Source organism: Cucurbita pepo, chromosome 10 (genome assembly GCF_057944985.1).
Source record: "Cucurbita pepo subsp. pepo isolate OVF chromosome 10, ASM5794498v1, whole genome shotgun sequence".
Classification (NCBI taxonomy): Eukaryota; Viridiplantae; Streptophyta; class Magnoliopsida; order Cucurbitales; family Cucurbitaceae; genus Cucurbita; species Cucurbita pepo.
Genome location: NC_141807.1, coordinates 1,608,646 through 1,634,385, shown reverse-complemented (window position 1 = coordinate 1,634,385; position 25,740 = coordinate 1,608,646). Strand labels below are relative to the sequence as shown.

General features: G+C 37.0%; 6 protein-coding genes across 8 annotated transcripts; 4 read left to right on the top strand and 2 right to left on the bottom strand.

Annotated features, from left to right (window-relative positions):
• The first annotated feature begins 921 nt into the window (after positions 1 to 921).
• LOC111804434 (protein TERMINAL FLOWER 1-like) lies at positions 922 to 2,128 on the top strand. The gene is made up of 4 exons (XM_023689239.2): positions 922 to 1,282; positions 1,359 to 1,420; positions 1,590 to 1,630; positions 1,728 to 2,128. The coding sequence occupies exons 1-4, from the start codon at positions 1,064 to 1,066 to the stop codon at positions 1,943 to 1,945; spliced, it is 540 nt and encodes a 179-aa protein (XP_023545007.2). The 5' UTR covers positions 922 to 1,063; the 3' UTR covers positions 1,946 to 2,128.
• A 1,859-nt stretch (positions 2,129 to 3,987) lies between these two features.
• Positions 3,988 to 6,370, bottom strand: PAP20 (Purple acid phosphatases superfamily protein). Its single transcript, XM_023688832.2, has 5 exons — positions 6,132 to 6,370; positions 5,148 to 5,439; positions 4,502 to 5,076; positions 4,334 to 4,422; positions 3,988 to 4,253 (listed from the first exon to the last, which is right to left on the bottom strand). The coding sequence occupies exons 1-5, from the start codon at positions 6,297 to 6,299 to the stop codon at positions 4,070 to 4,072; spliced, it is 1,308 nt and encodes a 435-aa protein (XP_023544600.2). The 5' UTR covers positions 6,300 to 6,370; the 3' UTR covers positions 3,988 to 4,069.
• Positions 6,371 to 9,084: 2,714 nt separating this feature from the next.
• LOC111804410 (zinc finger A20 and AN1 domain-containing stress-associated protein 4-like) lies at positions 9,085 to 10,548 on the bottom strand. Of its 2 annotated transcripts, none has more exons than XM_023689205.2 (2): positions 10,389 to 10,548; positions 9,085 to 9,996 (listed from the first exon to the last, which is right to left on the bottom strand). In XM_023689205.2, the coding sequence occupies exon 2, from the start codon at positions 9,896 to 9,898 to the stop codon at positions 9,362 to 9,364; it is 537 nt and encodes a 178-aa protein (XP_023544973.2). In that variant the 5' UTR covers positions 9,899 to 9,996; positions 10,389 to 10,548; the 3' UTR covers positions 9,085 to 9,361. The 2 variants fall into 2 exon arrangements, with proteins under 2 accessions (XP_023544973.2, XP_023544974.2); XM_023689206.2 differs by having other exon boundaries at positions 10,291 to 10,547.
• A 1,775-nt stretch (positions 10,549 to 12,323) lies between these two features.
• On the top strand, positions 12,324 to 18,659 carry TAF12 (TBP-associated factor 12). 2 transcript variants are annotated; one of them, XR_002816489.2, is made up of 9 exons: positions 12,324 to 12,869; positions 14,500 to 14,628; positions 15,187 to 15,705; positions 15,916 to 15,990; positions 17,667 to 17,745; positions 17,848 to 17,912; positions 18,042 to 18,077; positions 18,165 to 18,339; positions 18,418 to 18,659. XR_002816489.2 is itself a non-coding variant. In XM_023688970.2 (9 exons), the coding sequence occupies exons 1-8, from the start codon at positions 12,342 to 12,344 to the stop codon at positions 18,267 to 18,269; spliced, it is 1,536 nt and encodes a 511-aa protein (XP_023544738.2). In that variant the 5' UTR covers positions 12,324 to 12,341; the 3' UTR covers positions 18,270 to 18,309; positions 18,418 to 18,659. The 2 variants fall into 2 exon arrangements, 1 of the variants encoding a protein (XP_023544738.2); XM_023688970.2 differs by having other exon boundaries at positions 18,165 to 18,309.
• Positions 18,660 to 20,792: 2,133 nt separating this feature from the next.
• Positions 20,793 to 22,379, top strand: LOC111803677 (GDSL esterase/lipase At5g03610-like). Its single transcript, XM_087127908.1, has 4 exons — positions 20,793 to 20,965; positions 21,037 to 21,252; positions 21,439 to 21,719; positions 21,786 to 22,379. The coding sequence occupies exons 1-4, from the start codon at positions 20,908 to 20,910 to the stop codon at positions 22,299 to 22,301; spliced, it is 1,071 nt and encodes a 356-aa protein (XP_086984034.1). The 5' UTR covers positions 20,793 to 20,907; the 3' UTR covers positions 22,302 to 22,379.
• Positions 22,380 to 24,077: 1,698 nt separating this feature from the next.
• LOC111804317 (GDSL esterase/lipase At5g03610-like) lies at positions 24,078 to 25,725 on the top strand. The gene is made up of 4 exons (XM_023689078.2): positions 24,078 to 24,276; positions 24,348 to 24,572; positions 24,779 to 25,059; positions 25,127 to 25,725. The coding sequence occupies exons 1-4, from the start codon at positions 24,219 to 24,221 to the stop codon at positions 25,640 to 25,642; spliced, it is 1,080 nt and encodes a 359-aa protein (XP_023544846.2). The 5' UTR covers positions 24,078 to 24,218; the 3' UTR covers positions 25,643 to 25,725.
• Positions 25,726 to 25,740: the final 15 nt, after the last annotated feature.

Sequence of the window (25,740 nt, the reverse complement as noted above, 5' to 3'; positions counted from 1 at the left end):
GTTTGTACGCTTTTATAAGAAAAGTTTTAAGGTTTGTTCCTCTCTCCAAGGTTGCTGGGTCATTATGAAAAATGTACGTGAGATCTCACAATCCACCTTTTTTGGGGGCCAGCACACTGCCGGTGAGGTTTGTTCCTCGTATGAGGTTTCTACACTCTTATAAAAAAAATGTTTTGTTCCCTTCTGTAACCGACGTGAGATCTCACAACTTATCTCCAAATGTTCCCCTCTCCTACCTACGTGGAATCTCACAATTCACCCCACTTTGGGGGCCAGCGTCCTGACACACCACGTGGTGTGTGGGTTTGATACCATTTGTCAAACCCTAAGTCCACTACTAGTATATATTGTTTATTGACTCGTTACATATCATCGTCGACCTCACAATTTTAAAATGCATCTTTTAGACAAAAGTTTATACTTTTATAAATAATATTTCGTTTCACTCTCTAACTAATACTAATGTGAAATCTCATAGTATTTTTGTATCTACCTCTAGTTTTAATGGATGAAATTTTTTTTCATTTTTGTATGTAAATATATATTTAAAAAAATTAATGGATAATTTCTATTTAAGAAGGTAAAGCATCTTAATAAATTCAATAATAAATACACGTACGTCTCATATACCAAAGATGTTCTCATGTCCAAATTTCTACGTTCAACCTACTTTCTTACAAAACATCCCTCTCATATGCTCTTCCTCGAACAAAACTTAAAATACGCTCTTAATCTAAGGTCCAATACTCTAGTCGCCAACGAACATTTAAAAAGATCTAAAACATACTCTTTGAACCCATATTTGTTGGGTTGAAATCTATTACGCACAAAATAAAAAATGGAGGTTAATGTATCACATGTCAAATACTAGCTAAGAAGGGATATATATATATATATATAAAAGGGACTGGCAGAGTTGTAATGGGAAGGAAACTTTTTCCAGTTAAGTGAAGAAGTTATAAATAAAGGAGTGTTCTTGGAAACCATGTTTGCATAAAGAAACTGTCTTTTCTAACCTCAAACAAAACTAAAAGGAAAAGGAAAAGACCCTTTACTTTACTCCATGCCTCTCTCTCAAATGGCAACAAAAATGGCCGAGCAGCCTCTGGTTCTGGGAAGAGTGATCGGAGATGTGGTGGATCCCTTCATCCCAACCATTAAAATGTGTGCCACTTTCAGCAACAAGCAAGTCCTCAACGGCCATGAATTCTTCCCTTCTTCCCTCTTCTTCAAGCCCAGGGTTCTCATTCAAGGAGAAGACATGAGATCCTTCTTCACTCTGGTAACCTTAAATTCCTTTTACCCTTTCTTCTTTCTAAATTTGACCCTTTTTTGTTCTTCTTCTTCTTCTTGCTTAGATCATGGTTGACCCGGATGTCCCTGGCCCTAGTGATCCATACATGAGGGAACACCTTCACTGGTATTTCAGCTACAATGTGCAATAACATCATTCTCTGAGGACTAGAGTTGCAAAAAACATAACTTTCTTGAAAACCCATTTCCAAAAATGGATTTTTTAAAAAGGGTATCTAACAAAATTCGAAATGGTCACCAAATTCTTGGTCTTTTTTTTTTTTTTTTTTTTTCAGGTTGGTGACTGACATTCCAGGAACTACGGATGCTACTTTTGGTAATAGGGTTATTTCCTTTGGTTATCATTCATTAAAAGGGAATGAAATGAAGAGATTTGATGGGTTGTTTTCTTTTTCTTTTTTTGGGTGAGACAGGAAAGGAATTAATGAGCTATGAAATTCCAAAGCCGACAATAGGAATTCACAGGTTTGTGTTTGTTCTGTTCAAACAAAAACGGCGTCGTTCAGTCAACCCTCCATCTTCAAGGGATCGTTTCAACACTCGAAGATTTTCAGCTGAGAATGATTTGGGTCTTCCTGTGGCTGTTGTTTATTTCAATGCACAGAGAGAAACTGCTGCAAGAAGGCGATAGATAGAATAATAACAATTGTTCTTATGTTGTTTCTTTTATAAAACCAAATTTCAGTTGATTTGTGTTACGACAACATAAGTTAATCTCTATCGTTCCAATTTTATCGGATGTTTCAAAAAAATTATGTTTTTTACATCAATTTTGGTTCATGCAAACATGAGAGGGAGTGTTAGAAAAGGGTAAGAGTTGAGAAGAACAGTGGATGGTTTGAATCATGCAAGAGAATCTCTTTGTACTCTTTGATGTAACGCTTAACACAAGACCTAGATAACAAACTAAATAATGCATACATGAAAACAAAAAGTTATGCATTTACTCTTTCATATATAATTGAGTTAGTTTGTATTTAGATTTAAATTTGGATTTTTGCATCATCGAAATGCACGTTAACCTAATATTTTTAGTCTAATTTCGAGAATTAGACCGAAAGAAGTATAGCTAGTTTGCCCTAACGAATGAGAGTTTTAATACTTTTAGTGTTAAATACCATATTGGTTGGGGGAAGGGAACAAAATATTTTTATAACGGTGTGAAAACCTCTCCATATGTAGGCTGATGGCGATACGTAATAAACCAAAGTAGACAATATATGCTAGCAGTGAGTTTTGGTGATATGTAATAGACCAAAGTAGATAATATAGTGAGTTTTTGCTATTACAAATGTTATCATAGTCAAACACCAGGCGGTGTGCCCCCAAAGAGGGGGTGGATTGTGAGTCTCGGAAGCATTCGTGGATGGTGAGATCTCAGAAGCATTTCTTGCATAAAAACTTCTCCCACATGCTCCAAGAGGGTAAATTGTGAGATCCCAGAAGCATTTCTGGATTGTGAAACCTTGTGTGAAAACTTCTCTCCCGAGCCTCCAAAAGGGGTAGATTGTTAGATCCTAGCAGCATTTATGGATTGTGAGATCCCAGAAATATTCCTTACAATGGTGTGGAAACTTCTCCTCGTTTTAAAACTGTGAGGCTAACAACAATACGAGTTATAACAGACAATATCGGCTAGCGATGGACTTGGGCTGTTACAAATTCTAACAAATCCAGACATTGGGTAGTGTGCTAGCGAGGCTGCTTTGAAGTCATGCCTTATAAAAGTGTGAAAACTTCTCCCTAACATCCGCGTTTTAAAATAGTGAAGTTAACGACGATACATAACGGATCAAAGCGAACAATCTCAACTAGCGGTAGACTCAGAGAACTCTTATAAGTTAACGGTGAAGCAAAAGAGAAATTAAGGGAAGGAATGAAAGAAGGGCGTAAGAATTATAAGTTAATGGGGACTTGGGGATGCGTTAATGGTGGGACGTATAATCTGCAGTAACTTTTTGACGTGCCAAAGTCTAAGCAGTTGTTATTGTCTTTGAAATGTATGAATGGTTGGAGTTTTCATCTAAAAGCAACGCCAAAGGCACAGGCGCACACAGACGCTGAAAAGGGGCTTAGACATGTGCCATTGCTATCCCATCCATCGCCCTTCCATCCTTTCAACCCCTCTTATCGCCTTAGCCTGTTTGTCAGTTTGGTACTCTTTTTCTACTTTCTCATCAACCACTTGTCTCACTCTTTCTTTTAACCTCTTTTACCTTCCTTCTCTATTATTCATTTCATCTTTACTACCCTCTCCTATCAATCCCGTCTTCCGTATCTCGAAAAATTATTCAACGACCCCTTCATAATATGACTATCGATTAACCATCGAATATAGATTTGAGGTACTTTCTCAATCTACGTCTAATGCCGCAATCTCATTGAATGATTCCTCTTTGTTCTCGATTCCATGGTAAAAAGAGTAAAACAAAATGTTCTAAGGGTTGATGACATATGTCTATTATTGGCGTTTTTATTGACCTGACTTGTTTCTCCGACATCTCGAAATTCGTGTATAATTTTAGACATGCCTATATCTCATGAGGGGCATGACTCTATTACTACGTCCCTTCACTTTGGATATTTATGTCCTCGAAACTTTATTTTCTTTTAGGTAATTAGTAGATATCGATCGTGATGAAATGTATCATGTCTAGAAAACATGTTTAAAGCTATATAAACGGAAAATATATTCCTTTTGTTCTCTTTATTTTCAATATTAATTGGTGGCTTGATAACAGGATTTATGAAGAATTCATATTCTACAAGCAGGGTCAGAAGAGAGGCTTGTAAACGAGAACGAATCGCCAACGACAGCTACATCGTCGTCGTTCCTGTGCCATGTCCATTGTGCATGTGTCGCGTCCGACACCTCAAACTGGCCATGTCCGAAGCTCGCTTCCCTGAATACTGAAATCGTTGGCTTTGGATCGATGTACCTACAAAAGATTAAATTTATTGTAACCATCCACTTAAACTTTTGAGTCAAACGTCGTTGTGTGTTTGAACATAGTATTACTTTTTCGCAAGGCCTTCACGGTTGCCACCGTCCCCGATATTGATATATACTGGAGCGCAATTGTTTGCTTTCCCATCATAAACACGAGTCTGCAATAACAAAATGATCAAAAGGACGTACGCATATTGAGTTCTTACAAATAATGGTATGATTGTTAGAGAAACTTACGAAGCGCTCGTACGCATGGACATGTCCAGCAAACACAACGTCGACACGAGCTTGATAGAGCAAAGCTTCCATGGAAGCCTTCATGCCATCAGACTGTTTCTCTCCCTGGTGAGCAGTGTTGGAGTTATACCATGGAGCATGAATAAGCACCACAATCCATGGTGTTTTTGAGCGATCAATCTTTTTCAAATCCGCTTCAAGCCATTTGTACTGAGCTGAATCCGTGTCGAAATCGGTATAAGATCCCAACATGATAACGTGCACGCCCGCCGTGTCGAATGAATAGTAAAGATTGGACGTCGACGAGCTTTGCTCGAAAGGCATGTGCCATCTTGCATTGTATGCTGTGAAAGGCTCAGGATGAACCACTGGTATGTGCTCTACTTCATGGTTGCCTTGAGTCACCATCCATGGCCTTTGGCTAGCCAATGGCTCGACGAGCCTGCCGAACGAGTCCCATAGAGGCTGCACGAAATCGGCATACGCCAAGTCACCGGGTAGTATCAGCACATCATAGGCTGATTTGGCTACATGTTCAAGAGTTGTCTTGGTCCATTCCGTCTGACCAAGATCACCTACCAAGAACATACGTGTAAATTTCATCATATAGAGATATCATATAACAAAATTCACATTAGTTACGTACCAACGACAGCAAATTTAATGGGGAGCTTAGCAGGAGGGGTTTTGAAACTGAACGTCTTGGCCGAGTTCGAGCTGCATCGATAGTAATAAGTCGTGTCGGGGTTGAGAGGACCGATGGTTACTTCATGAATGTCACCAGATCTATATAGTGTATATTTGTATGAGGAAGTAGTTCCATTTACAGCGTTGGCGTAAACTCCAGGGGATGTGCCATATTCCACCAAAGCTGGTGCAGAGTCCTCAGTAATCCATGTTATCCTCATTTTATCAGCGCCCACAAGCGATATATGTACCTGAAAAGTTTTTTAAGATGCTTTTAACTCTACATTGGGTCGAGCCAACCATATCCGTCAATAGTGGATTTGAGCTGTTACAAACTGTATCAGATCCAAGCATTGAATGGTGTGCCAGCGAGAACGCTGGGCCTCGAAAGGGGTCGTGAGAATGTTGGCTTAATTCACCCCACCTAAATGGTGTGAACGTTATCTATTTATAATAAAAAAATATGGAAAAAGTAATTCCACAAATGGAAAGATAGTTATGGTGAGATATTTGTCTTCTAATAAAATATCAAATATAATATATATGGCTAACTATAATTTAATATTAAATATAGATGGATTGTGAGGTCCCACTTTAATTGGAGAGAATAACTATTTCACTGAAAATCATTCAAAAAACATGTTTTTAATTATTTAAAACAAATTTAATGTTTTAAATTTTAAACATGTCTCGACAGTGCCATAAATATATGAGTTCAAGAACACGAAGAACAGTTAGTTCAAGAACACGAAGAACCGTTATTGGAACCTTAGTTGTTTGGTTGGTAATCTAATATTTTGAAATATTATTTCTCCAATCCAAAGTAACATTTTTCAAAATTCCTTTTATACCCTTATCTTCACCTCTCCAAACAAATTCCTTACAGTTTTCCCCTCCCTAATTTAACGACACAAAAATGAGGTCCAAAGAAGAAAATAAATACCTGTTCTGGAGCGTTGGATTCGAGATCTAGACGGCGAGGAACGATTACATTCGGGCGAGGTGGCGGCCGCTGATAAGACAAAACAGAACAGAACAGAGAAGCGAAGGCGATGGCGGCGATAGTTAACGCCGCCGTATACGACGGCGTTTTCCTCTGCGAATCCGTCATTTTAGAATAAACAGAGCAGTTTTTTAATGATGGATTTTGTATAACGTCGAAGGGTTTTTATATGAAAACGACGAAGTTTTCAGATTTTCAAACCTTAGTCACGGTCCTCACCCCTGTCACGTGTACGATTCAATTTATCTTTCATTTCAATTTTATTTTCGTCTCATTCGAGGCAGGTCCCGTATAACTCCGATACGAGCATATTCAATGTTATAATTGGTAAGAATTTATTTAAGACTATCTACACCACACCAAACAACTACCATACCATATTTATTCAATATTATCTCAAATTAAAAATAAAATCACGAGAAAATTTCATACGTGTCAATCTTTAACGGGTGGAAGTTGAAAGTTATAATGTCCGAACTTTGACTTCAAAATCATTTATATTTTCGACTGCTTCCATATTAGTATATATTTAATGACGTTAAATTGATTGTACAAGAATGGCATGGAAACTAGATACTCGAGTCATACGTGCCATATTAATTCGATTCTCTTATAACTTAATTAATAATATATATTTTAATTAATTGAGTTATATATTTAGATTCATGCTAATTCATCCAGATTTGACATTTATATTTATACGGACTGTATTATTTCATTATCTTGAATTACTTTTAAAAGTTTAGATGGATTTTGGTCTGGCTCATATATTTTTTTAAGAGATTATTTAATATCTAAATTAAGTATATTATTAATATAATGAAATTATCGACTTAATTTAAATCATCAAATATAGGGCATTTAATTAGAATGTATTTTTATTTGGTACAAAATTTATTGGCTCGCAAAGTCAGTTTCTGTTGCCAAATTAGTCAACGGAAGAGATGAAACATTGGACCGCCCATAAGTGGTCTGTTCTGCAACCAAACCCAGTTCATACTTTACATTTTTAAAAATTTTATTATTACTTCAAAAGCTTTTTTTAAAATTTTAAAAAATACTCCCGATCTAAAAAGAAGTTTAAAAGTATCTTCATTTTAGTATCGGATTTAAAAAATATTCATAAATTATCATAATATTTGTAGCGTTCAACTTAAAAAAAAAATAATAATAATTGTTAGTACATGAGGATAAACAAACTCAATCTCTCCCTGTCACTGTCACTCGCACCGGACAGTCATGTGCATTTTTAAATTTAAAACGTCTCATTTTGTCCTAATTGATTAAAGTATATATTTTTTTATCTTTAAGTTCAATATTAGGATATTAACTTTTCTAAGAAGTCGGTCTCTTTCCATAGCTTAAATAGACTTTTTTTTTTTTTTTTTTTTTTTTTTTTTTTTTGAAGTAGTTACAATTTCATTAACTAGTATAGAATCAGCGGTCTTTCTTTCCTGGTATTCTTTTCCTGCTTTTCACGCAACTTGCCAACTAGCCAGAGAGAGGCTGAGGGGATCATATCAATCAATATGTTTTTTTTTAATTAATTAATTTATTATTAATATTATTATTATTATTATTTTGCTTGTTTCATTAGTATTCCATTCGGGTATGGCAACCCTAAACCCAATGTGGAAAAAAAAATGAACGGTTTATTTGTTGGGAAGCTATACATTAAGTGAGTGGGTTAATCTGACACGTCAGAATTGGTTACCAGGGCCTTACGGCACAAAAAATGAGTATTGAAGTTGTAAAATCTAAATGGCCTACCCTCAACTATAGCATATTTGGATTCAATGAAAAGAGTTCGGTTTAGATTAATTCGTGCAAGGCCCTAAAAATGTAGAAGAAGTGGCCAACTTCTACCAAAGCTTTACTCACTTTCATATTTGATCGAGAAGTTGGCGCCAAAGAGAATTAAAGATTTTTTAAAAAATAGTTAAATAAACAATATTAAAATAGTATTAGTAAATGTTTAATATTTTTAATTAATTTAAAATTAGATTTTTTATATAATTATTTACTAACTAACCCATTGATATATTTGAAAATTAATGTTAAATGTTAAAAATAATAATTAAAATAGGCTAAGTTAGTAGTTTAATCCTTGAGGCATATTTGGTCCTTTATAAAAGGGTTTTCTTAGTTCAATTGATGGGTGTCTATGATGCGTGTTGCATAATTGTGGTGATGATGCAAGCATATGATGTGGCATGCTAAACAACAATTCAAGTGACACGTAGCAAATTGATGACGTCCCTCAAACCCAATTATCATTTTTTTTTTTTTTTTTTGTTTGGGTGAGATGACAAACTTGCTGGCCGACACATTCGCAAGTGATGTGGTGGACCAATGGAAAGAAATCCATGGCAATATTGACATGGAGAGAAGTGTGGCTATCGATTCACCGACGCACATATGGTAATGCAAAGGGCTAAATACATTGGAAGGTTAATGTGACGGTCATGTTTATCTAAAACATGTTGGTTGCATACAAAATTCTTATTGTTACTGTTTTTATGATCTTCATAATGTATAGTTTCGACTAATATAGAAAGATACGACCAGTTATGTAATGTGTTATCTTTTGTTTGTAGTCATATAAAGTTCCTTTTAAAATCTCTGTCCACTGTTTTCTAAATCTTTCTTCTAAAAACGAGGCAAAGACTTAAAAGCACAAGTTGCATATTGGTTGGCAATTACGAACACACGGGGACATTTGCATCTCTCGAGATAATGATAAAACATTAGGCAAACTAAACCCATCAATGATCAAAGAAGCTCAGTCACTTCAATTGATCAGACCCTCTCAGAATTTCTAATTTAGCGTTGGGTTTTATGAAGTTCGAAGCTCGATGGATTTCTGCAGAGAAGAAAGACGAACACCATTCAATGGAAGTAAAGATCAATACTTTCAATTCTCAAACCAAAAGGGAAAAAAAAACTGAAATTCTTTTTTTACAAGAAAACCCATCTTCCACACTTATTTTTATATCGTAGCGAGAGAGATAGAGGAGGAGAGAGCAGCAGCATAATCATCATCGAGTGCGACGGTGAACGGGAACAGCTGAGAGAGAGCTCGACGGCGGGAGAGGTGATTGGATATTCTGCCAGCGAGAAATTTGCTCTCAATCGTCACGTCGTAGAGTTGTAAGGGCCTAAGAAATCGATCAAATTCTCTCCAGTTTATCGGCTTTGACGATGGGGTTCGCTCTAGCGATCTCCTCCCTTCCGATTGACTTGAAATCGAAGGTGCACCCGTGTTTCTCCGGGTACCTATGAGCCCCACAGAAGGTGGTTCCGCATCTGCATCTGAACCCGGTCAAACCCACCTTCTTACGGCACGATGAACAACGGTTCGGGTTCGGGTTCGGAGTCGGGTTCGGGTTCGGTTGGTTCGTAGCCTCAGATCCGACCGCCGCAAGGGCGGGGATGGTCAGTTCTGTGGTGGCGTCCGGCGAGGACTCGGCGACAACAGGAGGAACGGGAGGAGGATCGATTGAGGAAGAGGAGGCAGAAGGAGATGATGAGGCCGAGAGAGCGGCTTCGATGGTGGATTTGGTGGAGGCTTGTTCTTGTTCTTTAAGGCGGATGTCTCTGTAACATTTGGAGCAGAGATCCATGGTAGCTGGGCTACCGAAGAAGCCGCAATTATTGGCGCAGAGACGGTGGCCTTCAGGTGCTTGGCATCGGTGCTCTTCCGCCATGCTTTTCTTCTTCACAACCTCGCGCTTTCGGATTTACAACGGAAAATCTCCACCTCTACGAGATCGGATTTCGCAGTTTCCGACCGCGTTTTACAGATCTGGAAAAAGTAAGCCCTAAAATTAGCAAATCCAGAACGAAAAAAAAAAAAATCGAAATCAAACGTTCGTTCACACCAACGGAGGTTACGATCATATAATCAGAATCATCAGAAAACCGAGTAGATCAATAAGATCGATTAGCGTGGCCGTTCGGTTGTCGAGAAAAATAGAAACAAACAGAGAGGAAGGAATCACATGAAGGAGATTCTAAGAATCAATAAAATCATAGAAATCTCATTTCTATACACCCTAGAAATGAACAGATTCTCGAATTCAGCCGATTCAAAATTTACCTAAACTTTATCATCCAACATACAACATCATAAACCAGAACAGAAACTAAAGAAATCGAAAAAAATGAAACGAACAGCAACGTCGGAAGAAAGTGTACCTGAAAAGCGAAGGGGATTGAGGGTTTTCTTCGAAACGGATTGAAGATAAAAAAGGAAGAAGAATCTTAACAATGAAGAATCTACAAAAGAGGTCAGAGAAAATGAAATTAGGGGAAAGAGGGAGAGAGGGAGAAGTAGAAACAACGAAACCGGACAAAATAAAAATAATTAGACATCTTTTTTAAAAAAAAAAAATAGTAAGAAATAAAAATCGGGAAAGCCAGGCTGGAAGCAGCCGAAATGGAAGTCTAGCCAGCCCAATATAGCACGACGATGACGAGACAAAGACCGTGAAATATTGGACGAATTTACAATTTTAACCCCTAAATATCCCACTCTAAATATCTTCTCTAATTAAAATCACAAACCAAAACTAATAATTTTTCCATTTAAAATCAATTCAAAATAAAAAATTATTCAAAAAAAGTATAAAAAAAAAAAGGAAAATTTGTGTATTTTATTATAATATTTATGGTTAATCAATAAACACATTTTCAATAATATAATTTAGATATAAATTACAATAATCAATAAAAGTATTCATCTCAGTATGATTTACATCTTCAATTGTTCTACGAGTTTAGTCAATAATTTTGTTTGTCTTTATATAAATCACGTAGCATTAACTATAACAATTTTGACAATTAAATATTTGTGTGGTCATACCTTACGTGGTTAAATTAAAAAATATACTTTTTTTGAAGAAAAAATTGAAAATTAGAAGCTTCCATTACCCCTAGTAAAAATTATTTTAACTTTTGGTTTAGTGAATTATTTGAAGTTCAGTGAATTACCCTTTTAAAAAAGTTAGGTAGGTGATAAAGATTAAAATTAAATATTCATTCAATGAAATTAGGTACGAAAAAAAGAAGAAAAAAAAAACAGTCGAAGACCAAAAATAAAGAAAATCATGAATAAATAAATTTAATTAAAAATGAAAAGCATGCGCATGAATGGGCGCGCGGGCGCGCGTTAGTAGATAAGTTCGGGGGAAGAATGATATTCGTTTGCGGTGTCAGCAGCGGCGCAGGATACGGATGAGAGAGAGGCCGTTGTAATAAGCTAATAATTTCGTTTTTTAATTTAATTTTCTATTTATTATATTAATTTATTTTTTCAAAGTTTAAAATATGTTTGGAATATATTAAATTAAAGTTTAAAAATCTTATTCATCACGTATCAAAGTTTTTAAAGATATTTTAGATATAAATTTTAAAATAAAATAAAAAAGAAAATTGTAACTTAAATAGTGCTCGAGATTGAACTGCCATATCGAAGGTAGTAGTGGCGTCCAAGTAGGATGGTGATATATATTTTATGTCGCCATTTAAGACTATTAAGAAGCTGTTAGAAATTCGGACGATAATTGTGACGAATAATCCTATCTCGAGGATAAGATTATTAAGAAGAACTTAAAAATAATTGGTGATATATACCTTCCGTCAATTGAACTATACTCATATTGATATGTTATCGAAACACTTTATATATTATAATGCATTAAACTATATTTCATCATAAAGCTACATATAAATTTTATTTTATCACGGTAAAAGTGAGACGACAGAAATAAAATAAATTTCTTCGATAATTTAGAATTATATATAAAAAAAAGAGTAAAATAATACTCCAAAAGCCTCAGGAGTCTGTCCCGCTCGACCTTGGCCCGTTGACACACGAGGCACATCTTCACATACTCAGCAACGTCGTCTCGCATGTCTGGCCAGTAGTACTCCCGCTTTTGCAAGGCCCGGTGGTCAACGGCGGATGGGGACATGAAAGAAAATTGACGGACAGGATGGGAGTTGAGCGTCAAATACGTTTCAATCTCGATCCATCCAACCTTAAAGGATATTTTCGTAAAAAGCACTCTCTTATAAAATCTCATAAACTGTTGCGGATGAATTGGCATTAGCCACCAGCCGGGGATTTTACCTTCGATCTCCACTTCAATGGATTCTTCGTCACAGTCACCGTCCGAACCTCCGGCAGCTTCTTCTCCTCATCCACCTCCAGCTACAACAGTCTCCTCCGCCACAACTTCCGTTGCAGCTCCACCGCAATCATCCCCAAATGCAAACCCTAATATCAATCCGAGTTCATTCCAAAATCAGAACCCCAATTCCAAGGCCTCAACTCCTCTGCCCAACCAGCCGTCACAACAGCAACAGTCTCTCCCCACTTCACAGCAAGTAACTAGGCCTTCCACCGCATTGTCTGGAACTTGGCAACCGCCCTCGCATTTCTCTCATTTTTCTTCTCCTTCGCCTTCTGCTTCGTCTGGAGTTCCTTCACCTCGCCCTGTTGCTGCTTCTTCTCCAGCCCAAAGGGGCGGCATCGCCATTGGGGTTCCAGCTCACCAGCCGACTCCCTCTCCTCAGCCTGCTTCATTTTCTGCATCTTATGGCCAGCACTTTGGTGGGTTGGGCCGAGGTGGCGTCAGCATGTCGGAACCGGCCTCCAATGCAACTCCTTCCCAGGTGTGTTTTTCTCCATCATTTTACATATATAACGACCGTAGAAGTAGACTTGAAGAACTTTAATTATAGACTTTAGCCTCTTTTGTTATGTTGTACACTGATAGTCTGCTAGCAACTTTTTTTTTTCCATGATTTGGCCACCTAAATTTTGTGAAAGTCAAAGTAATCGACTTGTATAGGAAGTAACAAGACGAGGGATACAACAACAATTGAGTAACATCATCTATTTTGTTAAATATGAATGATAAGTTAATTAGTGTTCGAGGTAAATGGTACAATTGTAATAGAATGAATCTAAACTGACTACTAGTCAGTGTCAGATGTGGCTATAAAAGTAATTATATAGTGGGGCAATGCTGGTCTGAAGATTCAAAGTCTTGGGATTTTGGGTTTAGAAGAAGTCTTACGGAGGTAGAGTGCAGGGAAGAGGCAGATCCTATCCATTCTTGTGGCCATTAGCCTTTTGACGAGGGAAGATTACAAAAGTTGGTCCCTCCATCAAATTGGGAAGCTTTCTGTTAAGTCACTGACTCCAGCTCTCGGTAACGGTAACAACTGCTCTGCTTTTGATCCAATTCTGATTGACATCACATGGAAAGCCAACGTGCCTAAGGAGGTTAAAGTTTCTCTCTGGACATGCCTCCAGGAAAACGAAGCACTAACAATTTGATCCGAAGGAAGAATTCAGAGTTATGCTTAGCACTCAGCTGGTGTGTTATGTGTAAAGGTAGGCTGGAAATTCATGAGCATCTGTCTTTTCATTGTGACATTACTCGAGGCCTTTGGGGCAAGCTTTTTCAGATTTTTGGTTTGCAACGATGCCTCTCAAACTCCATTAGTAAGGCTGTCATTCAATTGGGATGTGGGAACCCCTTTTCTGGAAAGAGTTCTCTGGACAAATGCTTTCATGGCTCCGTTATGGAGGATTTGGCTCAAGAGCAGTCAAAGGATCTTCAAAGAGAAGTACATGAGTTCGGAGGGAATTTGGGATTCTATTCAACTATTTGCAAGCATCTGGTGTATTTCGAATTCATTTTTCAATTATGACTTTGTGCATATTCTTACCAATTGGGCTTACTTTTTGTAACCCATTGGTCTTCAGGGGGGTTTCTCATCTCCTTTAACAAGTTTTATTACCCTATTGTTTCTTTCGATTTTCATTATATGGTAGCGGTTTCTTATAAAAAAAGTAAATATATTTAAAATGTACACATTCTTGCACATCAAAACCATAAGTTAGTTGCTTTAGTTTTTCTATTTCATTTCCCACAACCTGCAGTTTTTTCTTTTTGGGTTTAAAATACTGCTATGGAAGGATAAAAGTAAAACAAGAGAAAGAAAGTTCCCTCCTTTTTAACAAAGAATATTGACATTCTGAAATTAATGTTCTGGTAAACTAATCCTACCATCGAGGTATGAGTAGACATACAGAATTTGTAACAAAATTTGTTTTCTTTCCTTTCCTTTCCACCATCTGTAACTGGTGTTGAAAAATAGTGATTCAGGTGTCCTGGTATAAACTTTTTGTAGCATTTTATATGCATAGTTTATCGTTTGCATCATACTCATATGCTCTTCTGATTGGATTAATTGTCTGCTACTTTATTTGATGGTTGTTTGGAACATGTAGGTGAGACCTCCTATGCAAGGAATGCAGGGTTTGGGAATGTTGGGATCAAGTGGTTCTAGTTCTCATATGCCGCAGAGACCAGTGCAATCCTCTCTCAGGATGCCATCTACCCCAAACTCAACTGCCCAAGTTAGTAACAACTATCTAGCTAAAAAATTGATTATCGATTATAATATTCTGTTTGGATCCACGCGTTTGGTTAAAATGTTGCTGCAATCAAATACGTATTTCGAAGCTCATAGTCACAAACAAAATTTTCATCTATTTTGGGAAGCCGTGGGTTGTCTCAATCCACTATTATTTTGTGCTCATTTCTTGATTCTTTAAGATCTTCAAAATCTTCATATTACAAAATCGTGATGGCAATTGCTTTTGCATGCTATAAACAACTCATGACCCAATTAGTTTATTCATCTTTTGTTGGAACGGTAGTTGTTGAAGAGAGTGGACTTCTCATTTGGTTAGGTGAGAGATTGTGTTACATTTAGTTTAGGTGGGAAAATGTTCAGTTTGTATTAATGTGCATTATGGTGGTATATGTCTTAACTGTGTGTTTGTCTAGCTTTTATATTCAAATACATTTTCTTCTTCTTGCTACCTCTGTCCAAGTGGATTCTCTATGAAGAACTTTATTTTATTAAACTTGCGCCTTTCTTACTAAATTTTGTTAACTTTTCCAAATTTTAGAACTTCCAAGGCCATGGACTCTTGAGAGTTCCATCGGCAAGTTCTCCAAGTTCTTCATTGCCAAACACATCACAAGGTATGCAACCCTCCAATCAGCCATGGTTGCCATCTACCTCACAAGGAAAACCACCACTTCCAACACCTTCATATAGACCACAGGCAAACTCACCTGCTTTGCAACAAAGATCACATATCCCTCAACAACAGAACCATCCCTTAACTCCAGCTTCTCAGCAACAGCAAATTTCATCAACCCCTCAGCAACAACCTGCACAATCACATCAGCAGCAAGAGCATTTTGCACAACAGTTTCAACCATCAAGGAGTTCACAAGGCTTACCACATCAACAACAGGCTGCAAGAGCTCAGGGGCCAGCAAACCCGAAGGCTTCTCCTCTTGCACCTTCACAAACTAGTAATACACAGACAATGTCCCAGAGCAGAGCTGTAAGCGCAGAAACTGAAGAACCCTGTAGTAGAATTCTCAGCAAAAGAAGTATTGGCGAATTGGTTAACCAGGTTAGTAATTAGCTTTTCTTTTCTTGTGAAGTTGTTGTTGGTGACAATAATTTGGATTATGGTGCATAGTTGATAGGATAGAGATTAAATAATTTCTGAAGTCAAATATGCTCTTAACTTATTTCATGCTAATTTTATTCGCCTTTAATTTTGGTGTTGGGTCTCCAGTCCTATATTTTACTTCTGATTTATGGAACTTTCTTTGCGCAGATTGATCCATCTGAAAGATTGGATCCTGAAGTGGAAGATTTACTTGTTGATCTAGCAGAAGAGTTTGTTGAATCAGTGAGTAATTAAATTTAACGTTATGTTCATTAGAATATTTATAGTTTCTCATTATTATTATTCCTTAATCGCTCCAATGGATTAGATTTTGGTTTTTCACTCTTAAAGATCTCATTTTACCCAACAAGGATGAGAAATGGACTATCCTCTTAAATGGGTAATAAGAAAGGATGGAGTGGAAATCATTCTTCAAAATTCATTAATGTTTTGAACTACGTTATTAATAGTTTTCCTTACTTAAGTCACTGATAGGAATGCTATTAGGTATAATTAGACATTTTAAGGTATAATAGTAATTAGTTAGGGAAGTTGTTAGGGTGATTGTTATTAATAGAGGAGGTGGAAAAGGATGAAGGTAGAGAATTGTTTAATTGATTGATTTAGACTTGAGTGGTTTCTCAAGAGGGGAGGTTCCAAGTGTCTCAAAACATGGGGGAGTCATTGAATTCCATTATCTTTTATATTTCACTATATTAGGGTTCTATCAGTCTTAAGCTAGGTTGTTGTTGTTCCAAGGTTTTGTTGGATGTTTGAGTATATTAGAGATTGGATGCCCATGGATGTTCAATGTTGGATAGTGGGTTTGGTTGTTCGTACAATCCCAAGAGCTGTACAGGAATCATAGATGGCAATGTTAACTTTCAAATCATGTTTAGCTAGTATTTTCTCATGATAAATTGAATATTTCATTACGTGTAGTTTAAATTATCATAATTATTTATCTACTACCTATCGGCTATCCTCAGCAAAAGGAGGAGAGAGAATAGAGGGAGAGGGAAAGTGGGGTCCTTTTGAATCCTTTGAGGCTATCCCATCAAGTCCCTTGAATTTCAATGGGAATGGAAAATGCATTTTAAGAGTAAGAGTGGTGGTTTTATGATGCAAGACATGCCAAAGTGTAGAAACTACCAAAGCAAGAGACCAATTGAGGCTTGAACTTGGGGTGGATGAAAAGATATTCATAATAAAAATAGTATGCCTGTAAGAAACTCTCATTCAAGCATATAAATATTGCAACATATAAAATGATGATAGGAATTTTCCAACCATATTAAGAAATATCATACTTAATTTTGCGCCAGTTTTGTTCTGAAAGGAATCTCCATAGCCATTAGCTATTTTATTGAGAAGAGCAATGTTTTTGTATTCAATATGTTGGCCAATGCCAAGGGAGCCCTTTAGATTTAAGAAGGCTAACTTTTCTCCAAAGAACAAAATAGGAGTCCCGAGAGGCATAAATCTAGTAAGCGACCAGATATCCTCCCAAGGTATCCTTATTTGAGGTTTGGGAACCCAAGAAAAGGAACCCCCTTCACTTGAGGCATCTTCGTAAAAGATATTTCTTAGAATCTTTTCAAAATGGCAAAGCTGTTCACCACTTCACTGATTTTGGCATATTGAATAGGGGCATGTAATAGATTGAGAGGTTGCATGTATATACATATATCCACCTATGATGCTTCTGAAATGTTCTTTAAAGGTTAAAACGATTGTAAAAAGTTATTTTAAGGTCTTACTGAAATCTTTTGAGGGTGCATCTGAAAAATAGCGAATATTTGGAATTGATCAATTTGGACTTTCTGTTGAATCATTTGAGGGTGTGTCTGATATGTTTATGTTGCCATACTTCCCCTTAGCTTGTTATTAATTAATACCTTTTCTGGTTGTTTGTGCAGATTACGACATTTGGTTGCTCATTAGCAAAGCATCGCAAATCAACCACATTGGAAGCAAAAGACATCCTTCTACATCTTGGTTGGTTATTTGCTACCGGACAGCCAATAGCCATGTTTAAGACTCGAATCTTACAAATATATTGTTTGCTCATTATTGACTCTCTCTTCTACTTCTACGCAGAAAAAAACTGGAATATAACACTTCCTGGGTTTTGCAGTGACGAGATTAAGATATTCAGAAAACCGGTACATATATAATTGGTGGCTAGTATCTGTAGTGGCAGTTGTGCTAATAACTTTCTTCTTGTCAATGGTGGTCAAGCCTTAAAGAATTGAACTTTCTTTCCTCATAAAATTTATCTGAAATTTTTGCAGCTTACAAATGATACTCATAGAGAGCGTCTTGCAGCAGTGAGTGGCCCCTCTCTATTATTTATGGCACTTTTGAAATGTGATGTTACGGTTCATTCAATGTCAAATCCTGTTTTTTCCTGGCAGGTCAAAAAGTCTATTGTGGCAAGTGAGATGGCAAGTACCAGGAGTTCTGCCGGACAGGCCGCTGGAAATACCAAAAGCAGTCTGGCAAAAACACCTGCAGTTTAGCATGCTCACCAAAAGCTCCAGCTATGTGAATTTGTATGAGGTATATACTGATGGTACTGGAATCGAGAAGGTATGCAAGTTGTTTGTGGCTAGCATATAAAACGTGTATCAGCAGGTGCTGATATTTGTAACTTGTATTGACATACAGGAAGTGTCATAATTTTCGACGGTGAAAGATTGAAGATTGAGAATTGCGCTCCATTGCACGTCTGTAAAGGTAGAGAGGCTAATGGTTTGTTCAATACCTTTAATCTTTAATTTGTCAAAAGGAGAAGGTTGGAGAATCATTTTGACACTGTTCTGGCTACTCTAATCTTGAAAAGATATTTTTGTTAACCTGTGCAAATTTTTTAGTGAATTATGTTATGACTGCTTTAGTGGCTCTGACAATTGATCCAGAATTAGTTAGTCTATTGTCAACTTCAAAGGAGGTTATCAAGGATGTAAGTATTGAGTAGATCATTTATTCATCAATTCATTTTAATGTAGGAACAATCAGATAGTTCGGTATGGTGGTTCATCGTTTACTTAAACAATAAGCATGAAAGCATATGAGAAGTGGGTCTATACGTTTATGAATTCGATGGTTCAGGGTCATTATATTATAAAATCATCTGAAATTTTGAGGGGAAAGCCTGGCACTTAATTAAGCAGTTGAGCTGACCACACTTAGAAGGCTTCCTTTGCGCCAACTTGCTTGAAGGAACCTTTGAACTTCCCCTCAAAGAAGTTAGTTCTGTGGGATCTGGGTTTGTGAGATTCCATGTGTATTAGAGAAGAGAACGAATGATTTTTTATAAGGGTGTAGAAATCTCTTCTTAAGGTGTGCTAGCGAAGACGCTGGCTCCAAAATGAGTGGATTGGGAGGTCCCACATTGATTGGAGAGAGGAATGAGTGCTAGTGAGGATGTTGGGCCCCGAATGAGGTGGATTGTGAGATCTCACATCGGTTGGAGAGGAGAATGAAACATTCTTTGTAAGGGTGTGGAAACATGTCCCTAGTAGACACGTTTCAAAACTTTAGGGGAAGTCTAGAAGGGAAAACCCAAAAAGGACTATCGGTTAACGGTGGGTTTGGGCCGTTACATTCACCCACTCCAATTACGTTATAATCCTCCTTATAGAAAACCCCCTCCCCTACCAATCTCTTATATATTACATTATACAGAAACCCAATTCCATAAAGTAACTTACAATGGGTTTAGTTTATCAATTATTCATGCTTTTTCTCACTTAGTTTATCAATTATTCATGCTTTTTCTCACTTAGTTTATCAATTATTCATGCTTTTTCTCACTTAGTTTATCAATTATCGGGTTCCTTTCAACCCAATCTCTCATTTTCTGTGATCCCTGTAATTTTCTTTTGTTTGGAACAAGTTTTGATTATGGGTTTATGGTCTTTTGAAGGTAATTTTTAAAAACTTGGGTTGAAATTGAATTGCAAACTTTAATTTAATTTTTTTAAAAAAAAATAAATAAATATTTCAAATACGTAAAACAAAAGTTTTATCTCAATAAATCTAAAATAAATAAATAAATAATATTTTACATGCTAACATTTTATGATGATTGAGTCTATTATTTAATAATGGTTACATATGTTGAAAAAATGTTTAAACCTAACTTAACTAGATTCAATCCTTCCATTCATAACTTTCGTCGTAAAGATTTCAGTTTTGATTCGCGAAATTCATTTTTAAATTAGATCTCTCAAAATTAAAATCATGAATACAAAAGGAAGATCGGCTTCATCATCATAATACTAAAAAAAATATATAAGGAAAAATAGATTTCAATGTTTGGTAGGTAGCTAATGTCATTTTTATACACCGTAGCTCCAGCTATAATTTACCAAAAAAGTTAAAGCCCGACGATTAATCCAAATTTCTTGTGCCACATTACCAATAAATAAATAAATAAATATATATATATATATTAAACACATTCCACAATATAATATATGCTTTACCCACAAATAATATATATGCAATGTCATGGTCATATGATACCCTCCTCAAAAAATCAGTCCAAATTACATCTATTTTGCTTTATTCTAAAACTAAATGATTATAAAACGGAGCACAACTGATGAACTTCTTCTCGTTCTATTTCTTTTCTTTGCCTCCTCTTTTCTAAAATAAAAAAATAGTCTCGTTTTCTTTTTGTTCATGTAAACTTGAATGAATTAAATGATTACGTCATATTTATTTTGCATTTTAAGTTGAAAATTACTTAGATTCAAAAAAGAAAAAATTGAAAATCGAACCCAAAACAAGAAACTTAATTTTGATATTTTCGGAACTTTTACGAGAAACAAGAAACTATAATAATTGTGGAACACTCCTATGTTTACAAATTAGAAACAAAAATATTGTCAAATAATTCAGTTGAAGGATGAAAAACAACTGTCCAAAGTGATGTCGTTTCTTTGTCGTTAAACATTATATTATATATATATTGTCGCATCTTCACCGATTGTATTCAAGCTTACAACAATAAGTGGCATCTCCGCCGGCCGCCGCTTAACGTTTTTCTGGAACCACCATCCCTAATGCTCTGTAATATATAGCCCATAAAATCACACCATCGAGTAATCAAACTCCCTTTCACCTTATAATTGAATCATTGTCAATATAATGGATTTTGTTCTCCGCCTTCTCTTCTCTCTCTTCCTTCTCATCTCTCTCTTCTCAGGTTTGGATTCTGTGCTTATTTCATTTACTTCAAAGTTTCTGTTTCTTCTCTCTCTAATTTCTGTCATTTAGGACGAGGATCGGCTGGTGGCGTTTACAATCACCACCACCACCACCAGCGCCACCGTCTCCGGCCAACAAAGCTGTTTGTTTTCGGGGATTCCTATGTTGATACTGGCAACATTCTTATTCCCCTTTCCAGCGCTGAGAAATTTCCTTATGGAATCACTTTTCCAGGAAAACCCAGTGGCCGTTTCTCCGATGGTCGTGTTCTCACTGATTTTGCAGGTAAACAAATCTCTGTCTCTGTTTCGTCTCTGTTTCTGTCTCTGTTTCTGTCTCTGTTTTTGGCTCTCTGTCTCACCGATTTTCCGACCATCCTGTTCTTACCAAAAACAAATGGCTGTCACACAAGGCCTTAAAATGATCTTAATCTTGAAATGTAATGGAACGTATGGGAATAATTGAATGCAGCGAGATATGTCGGGTTGAAATCTCCGATCCCATTCAGTATCCGAAACAGAGTCGGGTTGAGAAGATTGAAAGAAACAGGAGTAAACTTTGCATTTGGGGGAACCGGCGTCTTCGACACATCGTTTCCTTTCCCAAACATGACAACCCAAATCGACTTCTTTCAACAGCTCCAACATGGCGAATCTCTGTCCACCAAAACAGACAACCAATTCTCCGCCGCACTCGTCTCTGTTTCCGGCAATGACTATTCCTTGGACATAATCACTAACGGCCCTAAACAGGTACCAATCAATTCCGTAATCTAACCCCAAGAGAATCATAAACTGAAATTCCGATGTGTTTTACAGGGATTGAAACCGTTCATAAACACGGTAGTGAACCAGATCATCGTGGATTTGAAACGCATTGGGGAATTGGGAGTGAAGAAGATAGCGGTGACAGGGCTAGGCCCATTGGGGTGTCTTCCGGCATTTACAGCTCCCTCGTCGTTCAAGAAATGCAATGAAACCATAAACTCGTTCGTGAAGTTTCACAACTTTTTGCTGAAGAAAGCAGTGAAGAAGCTGAACCAAGAAACGAAGCATTCTTCGAAGGTGTTTGTTCTTGATATGTACGGGGCGTTCACGTCCATAATTGAAGGGGAGAAGAGATACAACAATGGAGAGTTCAAGACGCCATTGAAGCCGTGTTGTTTTGGAGTGAAGAGTGGATTTGATTGCGGGAGTGTGGATGGAGAAGGGAAGAAGATGTTTGTGTTATGTAAAGATCCCAAGAAAGCTTTCTATTGGGATGCAGTTCATCCTACACAACAAGGATGGGCTGCTGCGTTTTCCGCTTTAAAAGCCTTTAGAAACCATTTTTAAGTTGAATTAGTGGAGAATGATGTTATGGCATTGTGCCACACCCACCATACCAACATGTTCTAATAAACCTCTTCCATATCAAAATCAATTGACACATCTTTTCATCTAATTTTTTCGTGTAATATTAATGTTTGTTAAAATAAAATGTAGGACAAGAACGTGGGAACCTCTTGCTAGTAGACACGTTTAAAATTATGGAAGAATTTTCGGAAAGGCAACCTAAAGAATCGATCTTTCTTTTAGTTGTTGAATCTCTCTTTCGTTGATCCGTGTGTGATATTCCAAATCTTGGTTACTAATGAAATTGAAGGAGTAATAAAAACATCCTTTCAATTGAATAGAATCTATTACTTGAATGAAATTAGATCTCGTGGAATCATATTGAATATTTGACAAGATATTCTGTGTCTTGCTAAAAAAAATGTTCCTTATTTATCAACACACGTTATCTAATGAAATCTAATTGGAGCTAATGACTATACATATGGGACCAAAATGGACAAATATTTACTCGGGGTAGAATTTGATTGTTACAAATGATATTAAAGCTCGGTAAGAGGGGTGGATTGTGAGAGGGAAACATAAATGAAGAATTTTATGGAGATGAGATGAAATGAGAGGCGAAATAATCTTCTTCATCTCTATCTTACGTAGTGAATATCCCGAGTTGGAATAATTTTCTTATTTACTTCTTTGTAATAATTTTTTAGAAGGTTAAATTAATAAAAAAATACATATAAACTTTTATTTTATCGCCTTTCAAATTTTCAGTAATAACGTTAAACTAAAAAAAAATCTAAAAAAATAAAATTGGAAAAGTGTTTCTTTTAAAAATTTAAAAAATACAAACATTTTTTAAAAAATTAAAAAATACATGTTGAGGAGAGGAAGTCAGAGGTGAGAGAAACACACGCTCAAGATGAGAGAGAATAAGAAAAAAAAAGATGGGTGCAAAGCCCACGTGGCCCAACATGGGCCGTGCATCCCATGCGGCCCAGATCGGGCACTCGGCCCAACGGGCGTGCGGCCGACCCGACGACCCGCCCGGGTAGTGGGCCGAACCGATAGCCCAACCCGGTTATGTCCAATTGGGCCAGTCTGACCTGGTTCTGTTCAATTGGACCAATTTTGTTATTTTTGCGTAATTTTCTCGTTTTAACTCCGGTTTTTGTAACCCCAGTGAAAGTGTCTTCCCAACTGAATAACACGCAAAACCTTTGATTTAGTTATGCTCGTACTATATATATGAAAGTATGATATGAGAAGTATGTTATAGAAATTCGAGCATGAAATGAATTAATTTGATGTATGCAAATGTTATGATGTACATTTATCGAAAAACTCAATTATATATGTTTGAGCATAGAATGAGTTGAAACGACACATGTTGAATATGATTATGTATGTTTACTTAAACGTGTACGCACAATCTTATGAAGTGAGATTCATGACTAAGTATTCATATTTAGATTGCTATGTTATGTCTCTATGTCATATGTTTATGATGTACGTGGTTATATGGAGACAATTAGGGGTTCGACAACTGACTCCTAATCGTGAACCTAACTTGATTGTTAGGAGTTTGGATAACCATACAATTGACTTATGATATATTATTATAGAGAAACGATATTATTGAACACGTGGAAATTTGAAAATAGAAAAACAAACGAGAAACAAAAAGATTACCAAACAATTCATTTAAGGATGAAAAACAACTGTCCAAAGTGATGTCGTTTGTTTGTCGTTAAACATTACATGTATATATTGTCGAGTCTTCACCGATTGTATTCAAGCTTACAAGAACAAGCGGCTTCTCCGCCGGCCACCGCTTAACGTTGTGAAAGCATACGATCCAGTAATCAAACACCTGCAACAATTTCCCTTTCGCCTTATAATTCAATCACTATCAAGATAATGGATTTTGTTCTCCGCCTTCTCTTCTCTCTCCTCCTTCTCATCTCTCTCTTCTCAGGTTTGGATTCTGTGCTTATTTGATTTACTTCACAATTTCTGTTTGTTCTCTCTCTAATTTCTTCCATTTAGGACGAGGATCGGCTGGTGGCGTTTACAATCACCACCACCACCACCGCCGCCATCTCCGCCACCGTTTCCGGCCAACAAAGCTGTTTATTTTTGGGGATTCCTATGCTGATACCGGCAACATTCTTTTTCCCATTTCCCCCGCTCTGCAATTTCCTTATGGAATTACTTTTCCAGGAAAACCCATTGGCCGTTTCTCCGATGGTCGTGTTCTCACTGATTTTGCAGGTAAACAAATCTCTGTCTCTGTTTCTGTCTCGTCTCTGTTTCTGTCTCTGTTTCTGTCTCTGTTTCTGTCTCTGTTTCTGTCTCTCTCTGATTCGCCGATTTTCCGACCGTCCTGTTCTTACTAAAAACAAATGGATGTCAAACGCGGCCTTAAAATGATCTTAATCTTGAAATGTAATGGAACGTATGGGAAAAATTGAATGCAGCGAGACATGTCGGGTTGAAATCTCCGATCCCATTCAGTGTCCGAAACAGAGTCGGGTTGAGAAGATTCAAAGAAACAGGAGTAAACTTTGCATTTGGGGGAACCGGCGTCTTCGACACAGAGTATCCTTTGCCAAACATGACAACCCAGATCGACTTCTTTCAACAGCTCCGACATGGCGATTCCATATTCACCAATAAAGACGCCCAATCCTCTGTCGCACTCGTCTCTGCTTCCGGCAACGACTATTCCTTTTACTTCGCCATGAACAGCTCTAGACAGGTATCAATCAATTCCTTTAATCTAACCCCAAGAGAATCACAAACTGAAATTCCCATGTGTTTTACAGGGATTGAAACCGTTCATAATGTCGGTAGTGAATCAGATCATCGTGAATTTGAAACGCATTGGGGGGTTGGGAGTGAAGAAGATAGCGGTGACAGGGCTAGGCCCATTGGGATGTCTTCCGGTGTTTACAGCGCCCTCATCATACAAGCAATGCAATGAAACCATAAACTCGTTGGTGCAGTTTCACAACTTGTTGTTGAAGGAAGGTGTGAAGAAGCTGAACCAAGAAACGAAGCATTCTTCGAAGGTGTTTATTGTTGATGTGTATGGGGCGTTCATGTCCATAATTGAAGGGCGGAAGAGATACAACAATGGAGAGTTCAAGACGCCATTGAAGCCGTGTTGTTATGGAGTGGGGAGTGGATTTAGTTGCGGGAGTGTGGACGGAGAAGGGAAGAAGATGTTTGTGTTATGTGAGGATCACAAAGCAGCTTTCTTTTGGGATTCGGTGCATCCTACGCAACAAGGATGGGCCGCTGCTTTCTCTGCTTTTAAAAGCTTTCGCAACCATTTTTAAGTTGAATTAATGGAGGCTAATAAACCTCTTCCCTATCAATCGTGTAATCTTTTCATCTTTTCAACTTTGGATACTTATTTTTTTTTCTGGGTAATATT